The sequence below is a fragment of the Pieris brassicae genome, chromosome 11 (genome assembly GCF_905147105.1).
Source record: "Pieris brassicae chromosome 11, ilPieBrab1.1, whole genome shotgun sequence".
NCBI lineage: Eukaryota > Metazoa > Arthropoda > Insecta > Lepidoptera > Pieridae > Pieris > Pieris brassicae.
Genome location: NC_059675.1, coordinates 6,484,963 through 6,505,332, shown reverse-complemented (window position 1 = coordinate 6,505,332; position 20,370 = coordinate 6,484,963). Strand labels below are relative to the sequence as shown.

General features: G+C 32.3%; 1 protein-coding gene and 1 long non-coding RNA gene across 2 annotated transcripts; one reads left to right on the top strand and one right to left on the bottom strand.

Moving 5' to 3' along the window:
- Nucleotides 1-1,536: 1,536 nt before the first annotated feature.
- LOC123716571 (Golgi phosphoprotein 3 homolog sauron) lies at nt 1,537-4,844 on the bottom strand. The gene is made up of 5 exons (XM_045672377.1): nt 4,534-4,844; nt 4,301-4,448; nt 3,801-3,899; nt 2,859-3,034; nt 1,537-1,893 (listed from the first exon to the last, which is right to left on the bottom strand). Exons 1-5 carry the CDS (start codon nt 4,717-4,719, stop codon nt 1,645-1,647), a joined length of 858 nt encoding a protein of 285 aa, XP_045528333.1. The 5' UTR covers nt 4,720-4,844; the 3' UTR covers nt 1,537-1,644.
- Nucleotides 4,845-12,715: 7,871 nt separating this feature from the next.
- LOC123716322 lies at nt 12,716-14,612 on the top strand. Its single transcript, XR_006754557.1, has 5 exons — nt 12,716-13,136; nt 13,312-13,386; nt 13,551-13,651; nt 13,918-14,057; nt 14,425-14,612. It is a non-coding gene; the product is annotated as an uncharacterized LOC123716322 (long non-coding RNA).
- Nucleotides 14,613-20,370: the final 5,758 nt, after the last annotated feature.

Genomic DNA, 20,370 nt, shown 5'->3' with positions numbered 1-20,370 from the left:
GTTTCTTCTCATATTGTAATATTTGAGGGTTTTTATAACTCGAACATGATTAGATAGACATAAAACATATAATTTACCAAAAACGTAAATTAATATAAGATATATGGACTTACCAACAGGAAATAGATATATACTTCAAATCTAAATAAATCTTATCTAGTCTAAAAATAATGGCGTCATAGGCATACAATAAATTTCATTACATACATATGAACTTCCGGTAATAATTTAATCTCAATTTATTTCCGCTTTAAATAATCAAACATATCTAGTCTAATTTAGATATACATTTTTACTAACCAAAAGACTAATACACACATGTAACCTCCGGTTATAGTAACTACAAGATAATTAATTATATTGATTAACATAACAAATCAATTAAAATAATAAAATAACTAAAAATAAGTAATGCAGACTTTAAGAATTTAAGAATAAATTAACCTAAATTAAATAGTCATGTGTTATATAATATATATATGATGGTATAAAGGTCTGATTTAATATGGGCTTTGTACTATAGTGAATATAATTCAGATCATTGTTAAATTACACATGTTATCTCGTAGGAACAGCTCAAAATTGAAGAAATTAGTAGAATATTTTTGTATAGAATGTGTCATTTAAGCTATTTTTAATAAAAATAAGACACTATTGTTAAAATATTTAATGCATTTAGAAACCATTATATTATATGGCCAATTTACATTAACTTTATATTAAATTACCCAAATGAAAATACTAAACATAGTTAATTTAACAATAGTATAAAAACAATATACCTATAGATATGAAAAAAAGAGGATTACACGTACAATGTTTATATTATATACAAAAATAGATTAACAAAAACCTAGCACACTTAAGGATATAAATTCATAACAAATCCTCCACTATTCATATGGAATCACACACTTTGTGCCACATCTAGGTATTTAAATTATGAGACGTGGGGCGCAGAGACAGCAATTAAAACATCTATACTTTTGTATTATTAGAAGCCTAAGCACGAACAATACCTTAAATCGAACACCTATCGCAATATAAAAGAAACGATAGATTTTTGTAAACAAAACGTAGGCGCTCCGAGAGCGTATTTGGAGGTAAAAGCATGAACATGCATAACTCGAATGGAATACGTGTCAAGTATTAAAATAAAATTTTTATAGATGTCTACATTCAAGCTTTAAAAAAATATCTTTCAATATCGTGCTGAGGCCTCTAATGTTTACATAACGAAAGGAACGCCATTGCTTTATGCTTCTGTCAAGGTTACTCGTAGGCGCTGTCGTTGTCAAAAACAGGCGCGAAAACAAGACGTTGTAAACTTCTTGATCTTGAACTTTTAAAAGAGCTTGTAGTGAAGGATGACAGTACTTCATTTTTACTCAAGATATTATTTTAACAGGTTTAGACCTCCGGGCATTATAATTCCGTTCAACGTCCAATTGATATAAATAGTAGTTTCAGGATAATTCCAACAGTTGAATTAAACAAGTGTCTTACTCTTAGACAAAGACTTTTTGAAACACTGGCTAAATATTGTTGAATTTAATACTGGTTTGACGTATATACGAATTTGTGATTTTCACAATAGTCTATTTTGTCACAAAAAAATAATTTTGAATTGTATTCCTATTCATTTTATTTGGTGAACGCGGCGAACACTGCCCACATAATATCGCAGGCCTCTGGGCGCATAGCTTCAGCCTCGAAGTCTAGATCTAATAATGCGCGTACACGCCGCGTGGCTAGTTCGTAGTCTTCATCTGAGAGTGGTCCGAACGCGTTTTCGAGTACGTCAGCGGAATGTGCAAGCATTAAGAGCGCGAGCGATCTTTTGTCCGCGTGAGCCACGTCTGTTATTGAGCGACGCAGTGCCGCTTCTTGTACCTAGAGGGATTGAAAATTATAAATCATCGACATAAAATCGCTCACCAGCCTTCTGGCAAGTGTCCATTAGTAGCAGTATCATTTTAGGTGATCCTCCTGCCTGTTCTATAATCATATATTACTCACAAAATATATGTATTTCAGGCACTATAATGCTATATAAATTTTCATAACTTTAGAAATTAACGAAAAATATTTAGGTTAATTAGTTATCTATTACTTTTATCAGATATTTATAATATAATGGAGTTTGTGTTACATGATTACCATATAATTCTAAACAAATATGGTTCTCTATATAAATATAAAAACCTTGATGTTTTTTTAAAATAGATGAACACATGATGAGCCTTGTTTCTCTTTCAACCCAAAATACAACAAATTATGTACACTTAATCATGCATTGACCAATTGATGCAAGCAGGCAGCATTCACGAAATTAATTTAAATAAAAATGCGGGTCTACTGCTCAAAAAGGTATTGAGAAATAGGTATATAAGAACAAGTTTTCATGTGTTCCAACTTCGAAGCAATAGCTCAGTAGCCTGGATACATAATTTCAAAAATAACTTTCTAATTCAACTATCCAATGGTAAAGATTTTCTTATGCATAATTCCAGATATGCAAATGATTTAATTTAGTTATGTGGTGGAATTGTATGGACCAATCCAATCCAATAAATCTCCAATTTTTGTATTGCTTTGATAATTTAAGGAGATTTATTGTTTTACCGGGAATCAAAGTTTAGAAAATCCGTATCATATGTTGTTCTAAGTCCTATTTTATATGATGTTTATACATTAAAATGTTATTTATCACTTTCCTTGAATATGAATAAAAATTACAACATAACTAGATAAGATTCCCATAAGGTTGTTCAAATATTAAGTTACCTTTAATAGACAATTGAAAGAAATGCAATAATTGCAAATGGTAATATAGAATTGAAGAAAAAGAAATATACCTTTTTAACTAAGCGGCATTTGATGGTATTGTCTGTGAGAGGGTGAGTTGTCATATCAAATAGTAAGAAATTTTGCTTTTCAGTTGTTAAAACCCCTTTCTCGACTAGGTTTTTGGCAAGCCTTTCTCGGACATTTTTCAATTGATATTTCAGCTTCATTGGATTCCATGTTTCACCTAAAATAACAACTTTCTTTCAGCACGATATTTTTCTATCTTATAAAAAGTAGTTATGATTGCTTTCTAATGAACAATAAAAACTATTTTAAAAGATGCTTTTTCATACCAGTAATGAAAACTAAATAATTTCTAAGCAGTCATATCAGTAAAGAAAAAAGTCAAAACCCTTTACGACGACATCGTTTAGAACAACATACCAGATATATTGACCAAAATCGAAGGTCCTCGAGGGTCAATGTATTTGGTACTTAATAACAACGTCACCGGCTGTTACGACTGTCAGTTTTTTCGACCAAATATGTGTAGTCCCTTCGATGTCGTTATAACAGATTATGACTGTATTATATTACTACTTTAAAAATCTGTTTAATTGCACATTTTCATCTTTTTCTGTTTAATTGTGTTTACACTATGGTAAGAATTAGCAGTTTTTATAAGTATTTTGGAAATTAATTCTTACAATATATTGTCTCAAATTACAATTTAAGACAAATCACAACATGTATGGTATATGTGCAATTGTATGGACAATAATGGATTAAATCTTAATTCCAAAGGATACATCTTTAAAATTAATCAATGAAATCCATGCTGGTCTAATGAGTATATGAATAAACCAACTCATTTAAGCAACATAAATAGTTATATTTCTTTTGAATTTAATAAAAAAAATTGAGCTTTGCCCAATATCACTATAATTTTTAAAGCACCAATTTTATTAAGACACAAATGAAAAATGTAAACTACAATACATATTGCTTACCACTCAGGTATTCTATCCAGCTTTGAACTGATTCTGGGGGATCTGTGTCCTTCATGTGTTTTAAGGCTTCATCTAATAGTACATCACCTGTAGGTGTGTCTAAAAATAAAATCACCTTAATATTAATAATATAGTTACAAAGCAAAGTTATTACCTTTGCTGTAAAGATGTTAATCATTTTAGGTTACTTTTGATGGACACGCAATAAGCAATTGACTAAGTTGATGAAATTAAACAAATATTTTGGAAACTATTAAACTGGTAATTGTATTACCCTAATTATGTGAACATTGTATTTCAACTAAAATAGAAATAGCAAATAATACTGTTTGTCTTAAGTAGCTTTGTTATCCATTTGTAATTTGTTTACATTAAGAGAACATTGTTCAGTTTAAAAACACATTATACAATACATAACAGATTTACTATTGAAGTAAATTTAAGAAACAAATTTCATGTTGTTATTTAGACATCATTATTAAAGATAAATAGTCACTCACCACTTTTTACAATAACTTTTCTTGACAATAAACCTTTACGCCTCATACCAACTCTTTCTAATTCTATGCGACCTCTTAATGCCAATTCAATCAAGATGCAACCTCTAAGTCCACTAGAAATGCAGTCATTCCAAAATGATGTATAACCCTGAAAACAAAAAATAACATCAGTATGGGTCATGTACAAATAAATTAGGTACACAATTTGGATTGCTCTTATTTCCAGCACTTACTTCTTTATCTTTTAGTCCTAAAAGTAAAACTTCTTCCATCAATGTTAATCGCGTTTCCTTTGAATCTCCGTCATCAAATATTTTATCATTCTTCTTATCATCTGCATCCTGATTTTCTTTCACAGAACCATCGGAATTTTCTTTGACGACGTGTTTTCGTTGCACTAAGCCTTCAGTGCGGTTCATTTTAACATCTGAAGTTATTATTATTTTATTAATTTAAATTCTTACAATAATAATTTTAGGATTAGTAAACAGGGGAAATAAACGAAATTTATGTTGACGTTTGCAACACGACGTATTTCAATTTGTGAGAGGATATATTAAATATGGCCGAATTCCGATAAAGTGTTGCTCACGTTAAAAACACTTTCGGTCATTACATTAATGTTATAAAATATAAACTCTTAAAAACATTACTAAAGGAAGTTTATAGTATATTTTCAGAAATGTTCTCTGTTTATATTCTAATGAATTATTTAGTAATGCATTAGTACCGTATGATGGTAAGCTGCTGATGTAATGCATAGTTATTTTAAAAACTAACTTAATTTTTAAATGCGATTTTTTTAACGATTATATTATAGAACAACAAAACAAAAATATCGTTGTATAAACATTTTAACAAAACGTACTATGCACTTTCCTACTCACATCGCATCGTAAACATAGAAAGAGCCTGAAAAGATTTCTTCCTTCTGAAAAAGATTTTGCAGATTATGTTGTGATGATGTTACTGTTACCTGGTATAATAGTCGTATTCTTAGCCGAGGGCTTAGTCAAGATGTCTTAACAACACAGTGTATATATGTAGAAAGTCTAAAACTAAATTTTTATGAAAATGTCGTGTCTGAAATCGATAGCCTAGGCTTGGGCCTAGGCGTGAGGCCTGAGCATGGGCACGAGCTGAGGCTAACTAAAAGGCGTGAGTCGGAATACAATACGCGACGCCACGACCACACATTGAAGGCTTCTTCAAAACAGAACACGTACTTAGCTCTGCGTAATAGCGATATAGCGTCAATGTTTACGGTCACAGAAGAAAACACAGTTCGTTTTTGGTTCCAACGTTTTCTTTCTGGAAAATTCGACCTGCAAAACAAGCCCCGTGGACGGCCTGAGACCCAAGTTGATAATGAAGTATTGAAGGCTATTGTGTATGCGGATCCATCGCAAACCACGTCAGAGTTAGCTGCAGGCTGCGGTGTTAGTGATAAAACTGTTTTAATTCACTTGAAGCAAATTGAGAAGATTAAAAATCTTGAAAGGTGGGTACCTCACGAATTGACTGAAGCAAACCGGCAAACGCGCGTCGACTGCTGCGTTACATTACTGAACCGGCACAATAATGAAGGTATTTTAAACCGAATCATTACCTGTGTTGAACAATGGATACTTTACGATAATCGGAAGCGCTCAACGCAATGGTTGGATCCTGGCCAGCCAGCCAAATCCTGCCCCAAGCGAAAATTAACCCCAAAAAAGTTACTTGTAAGTTTATTGCAGTTTTCTCAAAACTGGCCAGACTATTACGGCTGATGTCTATTATCAGCAATTGCAAACCATGATGGAAAAGCTAGTGGCTAAGCAACCGACGCTGGTTAATCGCTCCACGCCACTGCTATTTTACGACAACGCTAGACCACACACTGCACAACAGACGGCTACCAAATTAGAAAAGTTTCAATTGGAATGTCTAAGACATCCTCCGTACTCCCCGGTCCTTGCTCCAACAGATTACCATTTTTTTCGAAATTTGGACAACTTCTTGCAAGGGAAAAAATTTAACTCTGACGGGGCAGTCCGAATCGCCTTCACAGATTTTATTGATTCCCGTCCCACTGTTTTTTTTAGTAAAGGGATCAATGAACTACCTATGAGATGGCAAAAGTGCATAGAAAACAATGAAATGAAACAATCATACTTTGATTAATTAAATATATTATATTTAAAAATATGCGACTTTTTGTTCCTCCCATACAAATCGCCAATTTCATATGTAAGGATTTTTGGGAGGAGTTTTAAGGAGTTGCGGCGGGAGATTGTCGTGCCGATCGCGTGATTGGTAAATCTGTTGACGTTTGTGTCGTGCGCTGTGTACGATGCGTAAACTTCCCTACTCCCTTGTTTAATGCTCAAGAAGTTTGCCGGTATCAGTTATTTTTATTGTTTGAAAAAATACATTATACGGAACTCGTAAGCTAAAGATACTGGTTTGTTGTAAACATTTATTAATAACATTCAAGTGTATTGCTAATAATCATAAAGTAAAATGATCGTACATTTTACTTAAAACTCTCAAGTATATAATATTAATTATATTAGAAGCTAATGATATAGTATTGATATAAATTTATCAAATCAAGTTGTGTATGTTCATGAATTAATTACTAAGTAATGCTAGGCAGTTAACAGACATTATCTTTAGTTAGGTATTTATTTCTATCTTATTATAATATTTATTTATTTATTTATTAACACTTCGTTGCATTACAATATAAAAAATTGAACAAAATTAAATGAAAAGGAGGGCAACTGGCAGCCTTATCGCTTTCGATATCTTCCAGGCAACCACTATGAGATTTTTTAAATTAGATAAGGTAGGGCAGATGTGGAAAAATCCATGGTAATTAAGAGAAAACTATACAGGAAAAAAAAGAGAAAACTAAACTAAAAAGGATACATGAAAAAAAATGTGCATATGCAGCACAATAATTTAAGATCAGTCTCACGTCAGTTAGTAGTTAGTACGAAAGTTAGGGATACAATGTGGACAGGTAATGTTTGTACAGAAGAAATTTAAAGGAAGATAGAAAAGAAGCTGAGTGAATAGGGACGGGAAGTGAATTCCATAGCCTAACTGCTGAGACCTTAAAGGATTCGCCAAGAACTCCTCCGAGTTATGAGATGGGATTTCAAGGATATAGTTTTAAGAATATTGATAATGAATGAGAAGTTTAAATTCAAACCAATTTAATTGCAGACATTGTTTGGTTATTAAAAACTAAAGTTTCAAAGTGACAAGTTATGAACATTTTTTTTGAGTTACCAGCAGGTGTGCATCAATGTTACAAATTTAATTTTCAAACTACCTTAGACCTACCTTACCTAGTGAATAAAACTTAGTGCGATCTTACACAAGTTTGTCAGTATTCTATTTGATCAAAGTACTAACAAAATAAATATTATCTTTTTAGAAAAAGAAAAACAACTAAAAGTATTAACATAATCTCCAATGGACAAATTGTATTAATATCTTAGCTGAAGTGTTATATTATGTACCTGAAAATGAATATGATAATGAGGCATGAAGTATATGATTCTATATCAGTTCTTTATATCAGGGAGTAAAAAAATATGGTTGGTTAAGGAACATTACTACCTCAAGAATAGGATAAGTTCAGGACTTTTAATGTGAATGAGATATTTATTATAAACAAAATGTATATTTTGTAGATTTTGGGAAGAATTATATAATTACAACTATTTTTATAGTATTGTCTTTTGTTAAAATAGCTTTTACACATTAAGAAAAACACTTTTTGAATGGATTAAAGCTATGTATTACGTCGGGAAAAAAAATTTAAAATTTTGAATTATGTAAATAACTATATGTTTTAATAATAATACATAGATTTAATCCGTTCAAAAAGTGTTTTTCTTAACTATTTTTATTTACAATTACAACAATTAAGGAAATAATCACTAATTTATTTTTTTATAGAACAGGATGAATCTTATAATAGTAACTGGATCACTTTTTCTATGTTGTGTCAAATGCATAAGGTATATAACCTTACAAAGCACCTAAGCAATTTTATCAAATATTCACAACATCTAACATTAGATTTTATGTATTGAATAATGTGGTAATAGAACACCACACAAACAACATATTAAGTTTTATTGTGGCCCATAAACACTTGTTTTTTAGTTAATAATGATTTTTCGGTTTTTAACTACATATATAAATATGAATACATGTGCATTAATAATGCTTTTCATTTGATTTACCTTGGTAACATTTGGTTATATTTCTTATTTGTACTATGTTAAGATAGTCAACAAAAATGACTAATTCAAATAAAAAATAACTATGACAGAAACATTTTATATATTACTACCAGTATGTTTAATATAAATCAATTCTTAACTATTAGTAAGTACAAGTCATTCATATATACATTTGATATACAATACTTGTTTATTAGGAGGGATTAAGTAGGAGGGTAATGTGAAGCAATTCAATGGCTTTTCCTACTAAACAAGACATTGGCCCATTAATGCAATTGCCAAAACTAAAAGTTTTATTCATTTGTCATAGTAGCAAAGCACATATAAACTTGTTATGAAATAAGTTAATTGATATAAAAATTACAATTCAAACTAGTAGAATATCACTAATAAAAACTAGATTTATTTGATGATGATTATAATTATACCTCCAAACATACATTAAAAATTTTTAAGCACTAATACGAAACCCAAAGCTTTAATTTAACTGCTAATAATAATTTCAGTGTTCACACTGGTCTGTTTTTTTCACATTGTATTTTAATTCCTTGGACTTTATCAACTGCTAATTAAACTTGTCTTAACTCTTTATTTATCAATCTGCAGTACTGTTTCTATTGTTTCTTCAAAGCGGTAACTAAATATGTTGCTTATTCATTTTGTTAGGGTTTCTAAAATTGTATAACGAGTATGTTACTATATCTACCGCTAGATCACCCTTTCACGTTTAATAAAACGTAAATAATACTTAAAACATAGTGTTTATTTGTATATATGAGAAAAAATATATTTATGACGCCGTACATCAAAAGTAAAAAAAACAATCCTAATTCAAATGCAGTGCATCAAAGACAGCATCATGACCTTGCAACAATATGATATATTTGATTTATACTTATTGTATTTAATAATAAGAATATAAATAACACTTCTATTGAAAGCCTCACTATATTTGCCTCAATACAGGGGGGGAACAGTCTCATACAACGTGATTTTTCTTTCGATGGTAGCGCCCTCTATAGACGATCTCCTAGATTCTACTGTGCTCAAGAGATGCCGCTTTAATGAAAAATATGATTACCATTTCAAACGTTCAACTAAATTATACAATTTATTATGCAAAATATTTCTAAAGGATATTTCCTAAAATTTTCACATGAAAAATAATGTTATATAAGGTATTTGAATGCCAACTCCCAACGGCAAAAGTGTCAAAACAAAAATTTCAAATTACAAACTGACTCCTGCTTGTTGCGTTACCATTTTGCTGTAGTTAATTTTGTATTTTTCCTGTTTTCTGTATTGTGAGATACTCTAGTAAGCACGTCGAGTCGAGCTTTTAGTTTCTCTAGCATACTGTCGGGATTCTGCACTTGGTTGTACAATCTAAATTGGTGTTTTAAGACATTTCGAAAGGACGCTATTTCGTGGTATTTTTGTGATTTCAGTGACAATGTGTTTGGTTGTTCACCTGGTAAGTGATGCATTTACTATAATAGAAAGTATATAGTATAAGTATGAGTGAAAACTAAGCGATAGAAATACCAAGGAAAGTGGAGATCCATATATTATCTGCTTGCAGGAGACAGTCTTACTAGCATACTCTACATGCAGATTGCATGCAGACATAGGCAAGACAGCCTTTAAGGCATGTCTACTATTCAGATTATTATAGTTAATTGCTAGATCTATATGCCTCTCCTAGCGATCCGCCACCCTAAAGGGCTCATTTCGATGTGCAAAAACTTCGGACTATTCTATGGATACTACCTGTAATAAAAATCACATAATCGATTCCAGAAACAAAAATAACATATCTTTCCGGGACCTTTCCTTGCCTAAAAGCGCTTAATTTATAGGGCTCTTATATAATAAATTAACTGACAAAGTAACAGAAATACCTGGAAATAAATTTAAGATATACATCTTAAGCAAACTCGTTGTAATAAAGCAATGCACTTGCCTATCCAGTAAGGGATTAAGATTAACATAAGTGCTTATGTTTATGAATGTATTGTTTAAATTCATATTATAGGCAGCGGCACGTAAGTCTAGCGCTGGCCGATACGTGGAGGGGATTGCTGCGCATGTGTACTGTCGCGCACGCAATACATTATATGCCACTTTGATTAATGATTACCTAAATAACGATATTGAGCTGAACGAAATGTGAGGGATAGCTGCTGCTCATGATTACTGTCGCGCATGTAAGTAATATTATCTATCTATAAGATATAATAAGACAGTAAAAAAGTGTCTGTACATAGAACGTATTTCCAAAAAAGACCTAAGATATTTTAACAAGTTTATGGGATGTAGAAAAATAAAAACATTATCTTTTAATTTGTAATCTTTTATTAATCTGAATCAGAGAATGGTATCACGCCTTCAATGGTCTCGCGACAAGGCTTTTGCTTACGGAGGGCCCGGGCTCAGGACTGCTTCGTTCGTCGGCACTAGCGTCATCTTCATTGCTATCCTCGTAACTATCTCCATCGACATGAATAATGAATTGTTCTGTTACCAAATCCACGACATGATCACTCTTTGCATATTGCTCTTCTATATCCTTCACCTTTTTACACAAATTTTGCCAATCCCATGTACCCATTAGTAAAACCTTTTCTTGTATTAGGTCTATACATTTACTGACACTGCATTTTATATTTTTGCTGCCTACATATTGTTTAATATCCGACCATCCCATTTCAATCGGATTTAGGTCGGGGTGGTATGGTGGTAGTCTCAGTACCTGATGACCTCGTTCAGCTAGGATTCGATCAATCGAAAATGTTTTAAATTTATCTTTGTTGATCTTTATTAAATTGTATAACAGGTTTCAAATGTGTTTCCTCGTACTGTACTTTTTCAGTGAGCCAGGCCTGCATGACAGATTTTTTAGAATTAGAGGTTGGTGCGCGATACTGCTTATTATGATAGGACGCGTTGTCGACTACCACGACGGAACTGAATTGAGGGTTGGGCATTAATTGGGTTCAGAGCCATTTTTCGTAGTTTTCAAAATTGATATTGTCGTGGTAGTCACCTGATTTGGTACCAGCTTTAAAAGTCAGCAACGCATTAGGTATAAACCCAGTATCAGACCCTGCGTGGACAATGACAACTCGCTGTCCTTTCGAAATAGGTTTCTTAAGCCCCTTAGTAATACCATCGGTCATCTTGTGAAGAAGAGTGCGATGAATCTACGTAAGATTCCTCTGTATAAACAATAGGCTTTCCCTCTTGGCGATATTGCTTTATTTTTCTTAAATATTCGATACGTTGCAAACGTATATTAGAAGTCTCAATCAGCACTTCCCGGTTGTTTTCGATGTTTTTCCACCGAAATCCCAAACTCTTAACTATTCGCCGAAGACTTCGTCCTGAACCTTTGAAATTTATGTCATCATTCTAGCTGCTTTTTAAGCTTTCCGATGGTAGGAAGTTCATTATTTGTCTTGTGAAAGTTATGAATTGTCCTCTTTATTACTCCTTGGTCGTAGTTATCGATATTTGTGACCGGTTTTGTTCTGGAACGTTTTTTTTCAGGTGTTCTGAACACTGTGATCAAATCAGAACTTTTGGCTTGATTGGAGATGTTTCTTACCGTTGCAATTGACGTTTTTGTTGACTCTGCTGTCCTTTTTTGGATTTTACCTAATTCGCTGATTATACTATTAAATTTTATGTTTCCTGCCTTAATGATTTCGGCAGTTGGTTTTATCTGGCTTAAATTTACAATGTTGCTGTCCGAATGACTGAACAAAGTATTTGTAGCTTCGTCAATCTCACTTTGGATTTGTTTCAAAGAATCAATTAATTCGTTAGATTCCCTTTTTAAAAAACAATTGACGTCATAAACCATTTTCCTGGCTTTTCTTTTCAAAACAGTATTTATTCTAGGCATATTCACTTTAAAGTCACAAACAAACATAAAAACAAATAACAAAACACTAACAAATTAAATCATAACAAAAAACAACAAAAATTAACAACAGTAACAATAATATTAATGACGCGACTGTACACGGCACGTGCGCGGGGCGTTGTATCGGTGCGGGGGACGGAATGCGACTGGAGAGCCAATCGACGCTACGCGCGCCCGCTCTTCATTCCGCTAGCACCCCTCAGGTACCTTATTTTTTACTTCTGCGCAATAACGGTCAGCGGTAGAGTTTCGTGCCGCTACTTATAACAGAACAGATTATTTCAATTACGAAATTGCGTGGTCTTATCCATCTCAGCATCAGCAGAAATTTAATTTTATTTCTTTCAGTACACAAAGCCACTATGATACATATTATTTCATGATTTAATGTTGAATCTTAAAACTTTATCAACATATTGACATGCATATTTTATCTTATTTTTCAGATGACAGCCTTCATTCATTTCCAAACCCTAAAAGATTTCGTCAGCAATTGAATTCTTGGGTTAATCTTGCTGGTGATTTTGGATTGACCAATGAAGAGATATTCAAAAACAAAAAAGTTTGTGATGTTCATTTAAAGAACATCACAAACCTCACAGAGATCATAATCGTAATAAGCGATTAAATGCTTTAGCCATTCCATCTCTTCATTTGAATGGTAAGTAATTGAAATATTAATTAATTTACTTAACCCTTGGATGGTTGAGAAACCAATATATTGTCAATAGCAATTGAATTTTCATTGTCTTACTTATTTGTCCATGAAAAGGTTAACTATTGTGTGTTACTCAATGTCTTATAAAGATTTTAGTAAATTGTTTAACTTTTTTCAGGCTTTCATTGAAAACTTCCTTACCCTAGTGAAATGGTCAGTCAGGAAATGGAACTGAACACCCAATTAGACGCAGGTAATTAAAATAATTTAGTTTTTAAGGGACTACAAAAAAAAGAGATTTATAATTTGCCTGTATTTCTTTTTTGTGTGTATCCTACTGGATTTCTCTATCAATCAGCAATAACAATTAATTTAATAGTTTCTGTATTGACGTTGGTTCTTCTTTCTTAATTTCAGGTTGTTCTGGACTGGACTATTTTAACACTTGAACATATACCAGGACAAAGCTACCACCAGGTGCACAATTGAAGATATCAATATTAAGTTAGCCATATCAGGTAATAACAATATAGCTTTTTGAATGAGTACTAAGAGACAACTGACTGCTACTGTACATGTAGACAAGAGTTGCTACGTGTTTGTTTAGCTATAGAGGTCATTGCAACAGCAATACTTTCATAAAATAGCTGTTTTTCAAAAGTATCATATCCTCTTACGGTTTTGTATTAGAAGTGGAGCGCTGCAAGGTTTATTTTGCACAAACACACACATAACACTTTATTTTTCATTAAAATAATTATCCAGATATCTGACATCATTTCAGTTGCCTGTGGTTCAGCATCTACTTCTGCTGTACCACTCAACAGAATGTTAAGCACAACATAAAAAGATCATCAAAAAGGCATTTAGAATATGCTGCTATACTGCTGGGCCATGGTTATTGCAAGAAAAGATCTTCAAAAGGTTGGTGATATGATATTTTAGTCTTTATAGTGAGTTGGAACAGTTGAGTTCGATTAAGTAATAATGCGTTAAGTTAATCATAGAGTATGCTGGCTATACGCCTTCCAGCTAGTTGTGACTTCCACTTGCGAAAGAAAAACTGGCACAGAAGAGTCGTGCCTTGGGAGAGTGCCAGTGAAGAGCTTTTTTCGCAGGCTGTAGCAGGGTCATCATGTCTATTGTATGGGAGCCTTAAATATTTATTCCCATACAATAGATATAATTTTCTTTGCTGTTTTTATAGATACAGAACCCTTATTGCGCGAGTTTGACTTGCAATTTATTTAATTGTATGGCTGATTTTATTTAATTACATTTTTTGTTACAGCTTCAGAAAGAACGTCGCCGTCCAAATTGACAGTCAATAACCACGTACGTAATAAGCACTTACCAAAAACAAATTTGTAACTTGAAAAGAGAAATCTACAGGCGAAAAAGTGGCGCGGCTTGCAAAAGCCGAAAAAATTGGATGCCAACACTACTTTTGAAAAAGTAGTTAAAGGTATGAACACAAGCCAAATTGTTTACCGCCATGCAGATGCAAACGGCGAAAAAACAAAAGCGTCGTCGTTTTTGTTTGGAAGAAAAAGTATTGTCCTTGTCTTTGTATAAGAGGAGTCCCAAGTGTTATGCCTTGATGGCCTTGGTGCCGAATGGAAAAATCTTTAAAGGGCCTGTGAAAAGAAATTCATGACACCATCAGCTGTGGCAAAAAGCACTCCAACTTAACAACAACAAAAAGTGTCAATTTTATAGCTTAAAAAAGGGAGTAAAATATGTGTGGTTGAATTGGTTATCATCAATATAAAAATTCATTAAAACGATTGAAGGTATGCAAGAGCTATGGAAAATTTTGTCCCAAAAATATTCTTTTGATTTCATGCTTACGACAAATTTCAACCAGGATCTAGTCGAAAATTTCTTCGGGAACATCAGGAGCTTTGGGGCGAGGAATATTTCTCCTAACACAGTAAATTTTGAAGGAGCATTCAAAGTCTTGTTGCTTAATAATTATAACACGCCCCATTCAGTGCAATCTAATTGTGTAGAAGATACGATTGCCTGCAAACCTTAGACTTTTTTCTCAAAGCAAATCAACTGATAGAAGCTGACGTTCCCGAAGAAAGTAAAATTTCATTTAGGTAGGAATTCATACACGACGCCAGTGAAGGTCATTGTGATTTAGGACAAGGGGCATACGTTTGTGGCTGGGTCATGTCCAAGTGTTTGAAATTTATCATTGAAAGTTGCAAAAAAGATGTGTTAGGGCATCAAAATGAAACAAACAACAGCTACATGTGATCAAAAGAATATTTAAAAAATAAGAAGTGGTTAAATTAGGGTTTATTTGTTAAATTGGAGTTAGACCAATGTTTTAAGGAAATACAAAGTGTATGTGTGACACATTAAAAAAAATGATCCAAAGTGTGCTGTAAAAGGTATGATAAAAATGTACACTGACATATTTGTGTCATTTCCCTTCAAATGTGTAACACATAAAGAGGCTCTCAAAAAATTTTAAGAAATGACACTGAATGTCTTAACAGTTAGTGCATGTCAATCAACCAAATATTATGTGGAAAATTGACCTACTCTGGTGGTGATGAAATGAAATCATCAAAAAAATGTTTTTGTTAATGGTCTTTTATTTAATTAATTGTATCATGTAGGTAAATAAAGATTTTTGGCAGTTTATGGGTATTGTAAGTAAGTGGTTAAGTAAAGCAGTTACAAATAAATATTGTAATACAACCAATATGAGTTACTTTACTCTGTGATTAAATTTGTTCTCAATCTCTGATGTAATCCAACTTTTGACTGAAATAAAAACCATTTCTAACTCTGACAACAATGTAACCGAACAACGCCGCCCAACTATTGCTTCCTTAGCTCAATTAAAATCCTCTTATGCGTCACGAACGCGAACAAATAATCCACTGGAATTGCAGAAGCGCTATCTGCAATAAAAATGATTTAATCCATTTGCATAATAAATTTGAACCATTTGTCTCAACTCTGTCTGAAACATGGTTTCGCCCGGAACTGATATTTCGAATTCCAGGTTATGTTATTCTCCGACAGGACAGACCTGACGGCTATGGCGGTGTTGCCTTAGTCATCAAAAATAATTTCCCTTATTCCTTATTTCGACTCTCCTCATTCGGTGATGACTTGTCAGTCATTGCTGCTATTGTAAATAAAATTTGTATAGTGTCTATTTATTTTATCGTCCCAATGTAAATATTTTTTCTTATCTCAATCAACTGTTCTCCATCCTTCCAAGAACATTCTTCCTAGCTGATTTTAATTGCCAACATTAATCCTGGGGAAGCACTTCTTCCAACTATTATGGAGATCAATTATTAGATATTATAGATTCTCATTGTATCTGCATTTTAAACTCTGGGCTGCCAACTTGTGTTGCTGGTCCAAGTGAAGGTGCAAGTGCGCCTGATCTATCTTTATGTTCACCTGATTTAGCTTTAACTTTGGGCTGGCACTGTGCAGCTATGTGTTACACACAAACACATACATATAGTTAGTTTTCGATATCGATAAGAGATGGCGTTGTATGTTCATAATGACGTATAGATTAAGTTATGACAAAAAAGCTGTAAGATGGCTCTCTATTCCCAGTATATATTATATGCCTCAATATATCCCGCGAAGACGCTAGCCAATCACAGAAACAGCTTGGTATGTGCTACTTTATACAACAATATCTGGTGATAAATATAAGTTTGTTATAAATCAGGTAATTTAATAAATAGATGATTTGTATTATTAATAGCTTGAATTGTGAGTAGGTAAAGTAGAAAAAAAATTATGTATATTTAACGTAGTTTTGTAAATAACAGTTTTATTGACAAGCCTCACGATTGGTTAATTTTTCTCAAGTAATGACGCGGTAAAATGTCGGCGTAATTGATTAAGGACGGAACAAACAAGCGAATTTCATACATGACACAACGATCAAAACACGCAACTGGCGGCGGGAGGGATCTCTAAGTAAATTTTCTTGGATACCTCCATACCATTTTCCTTTAATTTTTTATCTTCTTTTCAAAAGGATGTCCATATATTTTTATTGAATTATTTATATCATGATAATAATATGTCATAAGAAAATATACCTCATTTCGTACATTAAGAGTATTAGTTCCTTCATATGCAATTGTCCAGGTGTACAAGTATTATTAAGTACCTTTACCAGTAGGTATGCCAGGTTCCATATTGAAAATGCACATATAGAAATATATACATTTTTAGCATTTCTCAGGTTGAATATGAGGTAAATGAAGCTATCATACAAATTCATCCCTATTTAATTTATTACCAGTTCTGATACCCTTAATCTTTTTAATGAGATCCCAAATTTGACTAATGGGTAGTTCTATTGAAACTGTTGCAAAAACCATTCCAACTGATTGTTTATGCTCCTTTATAGTGTGTTTTTTAAAGAATGATACATTTATAGTTGATGTAATAATATTCTGTTGAATCGTTTCAATACAATTTCCGCGCTTCGTTCGCTTTTTAACGGCTTGTTCACATATACTGTTCCACCGGGGGCTGGTGCTGGAACAGTCCATCATGTCATGAAATAATGAACCAGACAATTTACTAAACTATGTCCAATCTGTTTTATCATAAAAAATATCTGTCAGCGTGTTTATTAATTGTGTATCTTTCAATGCACATTGTAATTTTTGTTACGTTTGATAATGATAACTACCCAGAAACACCATTCACAAAGTTGTGCCACATGTCGGCTTACAAAGCTTAGATCTATTCCTGACGGGTTGCGTGTAGGGTTATTTACTGTAGTAAAACTACCACTATTCAAAATACATAAATCACATTCATCAATTATATTTTATTAATTATTCCCTCGCCTTTTTGTAGACCGACATCCAAAAGCAATATGATATGCATTGAAATCACCACTTACAAAAGAGGTTTTAGTAATTTTCTTAATATTGTGCAGTCTATTCATTCTTACGTAACATTCCTACAGGATGGACAACAATACACACAAAGAATAGACAAAGTAGTATTTTCTGCGTATATACCCTATAAGTTAAGTTAGGTACATATGAAAATGCAGTTGATAAGTGAAGTAATTTAATATTATTAAAATTTATATCTACATATTTATTAAAGTTTCCGCAGAAAAGTGGCGCAGAATCCTGCAAGAAACAGAGGTTTCACTAAGTGAAGTCTCTCACTTAGTGAAGAGGATATTATAGAAGAACAGCGCAAAATCTAAAGAACATTTAAAAAAAATACGTGTTCCAAATTCAAAATAATTAAAAAGTTGTAAAGAAGAAAAGTTTTTATGTAACACTATTTATGGCCAGACTACTTACTTCTGGCTATTGTTTGTATATATTCATAAAAAGTAGTACTTATGATATTGCGTTTCAAATATGAATATTATTTTCATTTAAGAACTTTGTAAGATGTTTTTTTTATGATTTGCACCTTTAACATTGAATTGCGCAATATGTAGAGAGGGTGGGGTATATGGTTGTGTATCCATTATGTTGATAGATTTTTAATAAGTATATCTTATATAATAAACGTTGTGATATGTTCATTTTCATTCCTATTTGAACCAGTGTTTGTACTAGGGCCATAAATACATCGCTGTTTGCAATTATTTGCGATTTTATATCGTTAATACTTACAGCCTGCGAGATAGGCTTAATATTTACAGATTTATTTACATGTTTGGGTACATTATTTACACTAATCACATTTTTATTTACAGGGTTGGAGCGTGGTAGAAAGGGATGGAAGTCATTATTATCTTTTGTGACGGCAAAGCTTGCATATGGTATTTTACTTTTCTTTTCTAGAATTTTCTTACTTATAATGGGATACAGTTTAAATATAGCTAAATGAGGTCCACTGCAATTTACGCAGAAAATCTAATTTGGTTTACTGCAGTCTTTATAGGAATGTTCACCTGATCAAATAGAGCAACGCTGTTTGCCATTACATCATATTTTTGCATAGTGATTACATTTAAAACATTGTTGGAGAGGAGAAACATACTCAAAAACTCTGTAAAAAATTAAATCATATTGGACACTCGGGTAAAGAATTTGCCAGAAATGTGTTGCTAACAGTTTGTGTGCCTACTAATTCATAACCAACCTTTTACATAAATCTTCTAACTGCAATTATCACATGTATAGAAGACGACTTAGTAAATAGTTCTTTCTTTAAAAAATTACCTGGAACAAATCTAATATTACCTGATTTTGCAATTTGAGCTGCTGGAATATATGCTTTCGTTGTGTATTAACTTGTTGGCCGTATTGTGTTGTTTAAAGATGGTAACAATGTTATTTGCGCTAATACAAGGCGTACCACAACGTTAATATTAGAATATTATATATTTAAACAGAATGGAGTTTTATCCCAGTCTGTCTTGTATGTTTTTGCATTCAATGAAAATCTTAGTTTCCGTATTATTAGAATTTTCTATATATGTATTTCCTATAATATTTCAGGACACATTATTTTTAGGACTGGACTCTCCAAACCTCACCTCTTTTACGTTATACCTTTGCATTTTTACCTTGAACAATATCGAGTGTTGACTATATTCTATATATAATGTGCTGTATGTGTACTTATTTTAAACCAATCAATGCTACATTGAAATCTGTATATGGAAGAAGAAAACAATACCACTTAGTAATAATGTTCCTTTTCGGATTATATTTTAGTTATAGGATTCTCCACTTAGAATACCACCCGAAATTCTATCCAAAGTATTATCTACTCATTGATTAAATTTTTAATGACCTTTAAAAGATGTCTCACTCAACGTAATGCACAACCTTAGTTATTAATGCAATAATAATAAGTAATAACTTAAAGTCACGCAAAGAAGTAAGAATCTTAAGAAAATACCTTATTTTAGTACCCATGAGCTTGATGTAGAATTTGATCGTTAAAAGAAATAATTTTCAAATATTTTAACGTATAACATAGTATTAGTAACGTATCACTAGGTACTAGTTCGTGAGATTTTATACCGAAGAAAAAATCATTGTTTAATCCACAAAGTCTTTTACCAATTTCTGCCTTACCCATATTAATTGGAAACGAGTTTAACCTTTTATTTGATATCTAAATTACTTTAGAATTATTAATACCGTAAATAAAAGGTGAGATTGTTAATTTCTTTTAATTTAATGTCTACGACTGACGCATCTACTTAGTAGATAAGATTTCCTGTATCTATAAACACTGATTT

What these genes read in the sequence shown, in the direction of transcription:
- LOC123716571 (XM_045672377.1), bottom strand. Translation starts at nt 4,719, where the DNA reads ATGAACCGCACTGAAGGCTTAGTGCAACGAAAACACGTCGTCAAAGAA. An exon ending in TAGGACTAAAAGATAAAGAA is followed by an intron (nt 4,449 to 4,533) that starts GTAAGTGCTGGA and finishes TTTTGTTTTCAG; the next exon opens with GGTTATACATCATTTTGGAA. An exon ending in AAAAGTTATTGTAAAAAGTG is followed by an intron (nt 3,900 to 4,300) that starts GTGAGTGACTAT and finishes TTTTATTTTTAG; the next exon opens with ACACACCTACAGGTGATGTA.